The sequence below is a fragment of the Elephantulus edwardii genome, unplaced genomic scaffold, assembly GCF_000299155.1.
Source record: "Elephantulus edwardii isolate Elephantulus edwardi_28Jun2011 unplaced genomic scaffold, EleEdw1.0 scaffold00016, whole genome shotgun sequence".
Lineage (NCBI taxonomy): Eukaryota > Metazoa > Chordata > Mammalia > Macroscelidea > Macroscelididae > Elephantulus > Elephantulus edwardii.
Genome location: NW_006399766.1, coordinates 17,987,429 through 17,991,024, shown reverse-complemented (window position 1 = coordinate 17,991,024; position 3,596 = coordinate 17,987,429). Strand labels below are relative to the sequence as shown.

At 44.9% G+C, this 3,596-nt stretch overlaps 1 protein-coding gene across 1 annotated transcript in view; it reads left to right on the top strand.

Moving 5' to 3' along the window:
* Window positions 1-2,923: 2,923 nt before the first annotated feature.
* The window catches only part of LOC102861110, a 2,588-nt gene continuing 1,915 nt past the window's right edge, over window positions 2,924-3,596 (top strand). Inside the window, exons 1-2 of the mRNA XM_006881885.1 lie at window positions 2,924-2,968; window positions 3,255-3,583. Coding sequence (XP_006881947.1) covers window positions 2,924-2,968; window positions 3,255-3,583 — 374 coding nt within the window. The remainder of the gene's footprint in view (window positions 2,969-3,254; window positions 3,584-3,596) is intronic.

The following is a 3,596-nucleotide window of genomic DNA, read 5'->3' as shown; positions in this document are numbered from 1 at the left end:
TTGTGTTTCCCGTTTCCATCTGTCCTGTCCTAGCCCTTCCTACCTCTTGAGTTCTACTTAAGGATAAAAGCTGCCCTTTTGATTATATATGGTGGATTTTCTAAGGTTTGTGCTTCTCATTTGTGTTATTGTTCACCTGGTATGTCTTATTGGTTTATTGTTTATCTGAAATTTGAGGGCTGAGTTCAGTTCCTTGCTTGAAAAGTGACTAAGGGTCAGAAAATTGAGGCTTTCATCACTTTCTAGCAGACAAATAAGACTAGTCGTTCTTATGATTTTGAGTTTGGTTCCACATTTCTCCTACTTTTTCAGAACCATTTTGTTATGATCCCTTTCAGAGAGTCCTGCATCAGTACCTGTGCATCACCTGGTTCTCTTTGGTCTCAGAGTCATGAAGAATGACATTTGCATAGTCCATGAGTCCTTTAGACTTAAACTTTTATGCTCTTCACTCTGTTTTTCCTAAATCTGAACAGTTGTACCTTAGATGCCGCTCACAACTTTTAAGATGCCAGTCACTACTCTTCAAAGTGGGACATAGAACAGAGACTACAGACTATGTTATACTAATTGGCCTTAATGTCCCTCACATCTCACTTTGGATGCATCATCAGGAGGGACCACTCATGGGAGGACACCTTGGTAAAGCAGGGCATTTGCGACAAAGAGGGTGGGTTCACACAGTGCCTGCTACAATGAACATAAATATAGTAATGATTGTGAGGATGGTACAGGATTGGGCAAAGTTTTGTGCTGTGTTACATAAGATCGCTCTAAATCAGAGCCAGCGTAATGGCACTAGCATCAGCAAAGTTTGGCAATATCACTTTTATTGTTTTGGGGAGCTTGAACTGTGTAGACAGGGTCACATAAAATTAGTATTTTGCGTGTTGTTAATGTACCAGTCATGACAATTTTGCTTCCAAAACATTTAGTAGGTTTTAAGAATACTCAAGTCCAGGTCACAACCAAGGCCATTCACATGAGACTATCTGGAGCTAGCACCTCAATGACTCCAATGTCAGAGGTAGAGAAACACCCAAGGACAATCTGAAAATATTTAAGTTGTTAAGGATTTCTTTTTACTTGGATCCACAATTAACATATTTGGTACCATTAGTCAGGAAATAAGGAGATGTATTGCACTGGGAAAGTCTGTAATCAGAGGCCTTTCCAAATTATTGAAGAATCATGATGTTAGTCTAAGGACTAGGGTATGCCTGATTCAAATAGTCTTTTCATTCACCTTCTATGCTGCTGAGAGCTGGACAATGTCTAAAGATGACAGAAGAAATAGATAACTTTGAGTTGTGGTTCTGGAAGAGAGTCTTGAACATACCATGGACTGCAAAAAGAACAAACACAGATGTCTTGGAGAAGGTGCAACCAGAGTGCTCTTTGGAGGCAAAGGTTAATTAATGTCACATACTTTGAGCATGTTGCTAGGAGAGGCTATTCATTGGAGAAGGACATCATGCTTGGGTAGGCAGAGGGACAGTGAAAGAGAGGAAGGCTTCAACCAGGTGGATTGACATAGTAACTTCAGCTATGGGCTCAAATGTGCCAGAGATTGTGATGGCATCACAGGATAAGACAGGATTCAGATCTGGTATGCATAGGGTCATTATGAGTACTATTTAACTTGATGGCACCTAACAACAACAAAATACTAAAAGAGCGAAGGAATCACTCAGACGTTTTAAAAGTAAAACTTCCAGAAGACTAGATCTGTGTACAACTTAATGAGCTTTATTTACAATTCACAAATGGAGGATGCTGTCCGGTGTGAAAATCAGACAAGAGATCCTAAGGACAAGTGCAAGAGACCAAGTTATAGAGACACAATGTTGAAAGAATAAGGAGGTGTAGCTGGGCAAAAACTCATTGGGTGACCCTGAATGGCTTTATTTATATGGATATTGGTACTAGAGCCCAAGCAGCATTCAGCTCCTGAATCTTGGGCATTTGCAGGAAATAGAAACTAGGTATTTTTATTGGTGGTGCTCACATAAGACTTAGCATAAATGAATTAATCTGGCTGTTGATTGTCTTCGAGTTGAGCATGACTCATAGCGACCCCATGAACAAAAGGCCTGAGGCCTTTCTAGAAATATCGACATTTATCAAAGTTCATAGAGTTTCAGGAGGCATGATAAGCCTAGTTTAATTATCAGAAGAAATACAAAATAGTCTATAGAGGTTTAAATAGCAAGACTTTGGGTCAGTTTCTTTGCCCATGTCATAGGAAAGGCCAATTAGAAGAAAAAGAAACCCTTTTTGCTAGAGGATAATGAAAAGGAGAGAAACCCCTTAATGAAATGGATTGACACAATATTGCAGTTATCAGGAAGATGGCACAGGATCAGATATTTCCTTCTGATTAAAATTCCTGTCACGAGTAGTAGCAACTGGAATTAACAACAAACACTGAAAGCAAAAACATACACCCGAAAAGAAATACTGAAGGCGTTCCTCCACTTGAAAAACTAAAAGGAGTTATGACCACAGCTTTAAAAAAATTCAGACTATAATTATGACAGTGAATGCAGGGGAGCTCTGGTGGCCTAGTGGCAAGAAGCTACACTGCAATCCCAGAAGTGTGTAGTTCAAATCCCCAGATGCTCTGCTGGAGAAGGAGGGACAATCTCCTCCTGGACCAGTCAGATCCGATTTAACAGTACACACAAAAAAAATAATAAAATAAAAATTAAAAAAAAGAGAGTGAATGCAATTCCCCCTTTTCTTAAATAGCTGAGAAAACAACTCGGCAAGCAGAGTTGCTGGCAGCGACTCTGGCGGTTTAAATCCAGCAATGGTTCCTGTGGAGAAAGATGGGTAAACTATCATAACATTTACCACCTCCAAACCCCCCTGGAGTAAAAGATAAAGTTCAGTTTACCCCCTCTGGGCACTCCGTACGCAAATGGGCGTGGCTTATGCTATGGGCGGTAACTGGAGACGTTTTGGGGTGGGGCTGAGGATAAAGAGGACTGGAATATTGCGGTGGGGCGGGGCTTTTCCTGGAAAGGGGTGGAGTTAAGTTGGAGGGGGTCATAGCTTCAAGAGGCTGATAGGGGCAGGGCTCAGGCGCTCTATGGTAGGTCATTGGCAGAGGGGCGGGTCATGTGGGCGGGGCAGTGACCACAGCGTCATAACAGTCCTGGAAGGGGGCGTGGCTAGACTGGGGGCGGAGTTCAGGAACCATCGAGAGGCGGGGCTGATTGGCCTGAGAGCAGTTTCCCCCGGCGGCGCAGATCTCAGGCGAGGCCGGGCTGCGGGAGACGCGGTTCTGCGTGGCTCCCGCTGCTCGCGCGCCTGGGGGTCGGCAGGAGCAGCGCGGCCGCAGGCCTATGGCGCCGGCAGCGGCCCTGTCGGCAGCAGCGGCGGCGGCGGCCCTCTCGGGCCTGGCAGTGCGACTGTCGCGCTCGGTGGCGGTCCGCGGCTCTTACAGCGCCTTCTGTAAGGGGCTCACGCGCACGCTGCTCACCTTCTTCGACCTGGCCTGGCGGCTGCGCATGAACTTCCCCTGCTTCTACGTGGTGGCCTCGGTGATGTTCAATGTGCGCCTGCAGGTGCGCATCGAGTGAGGCGCGGGG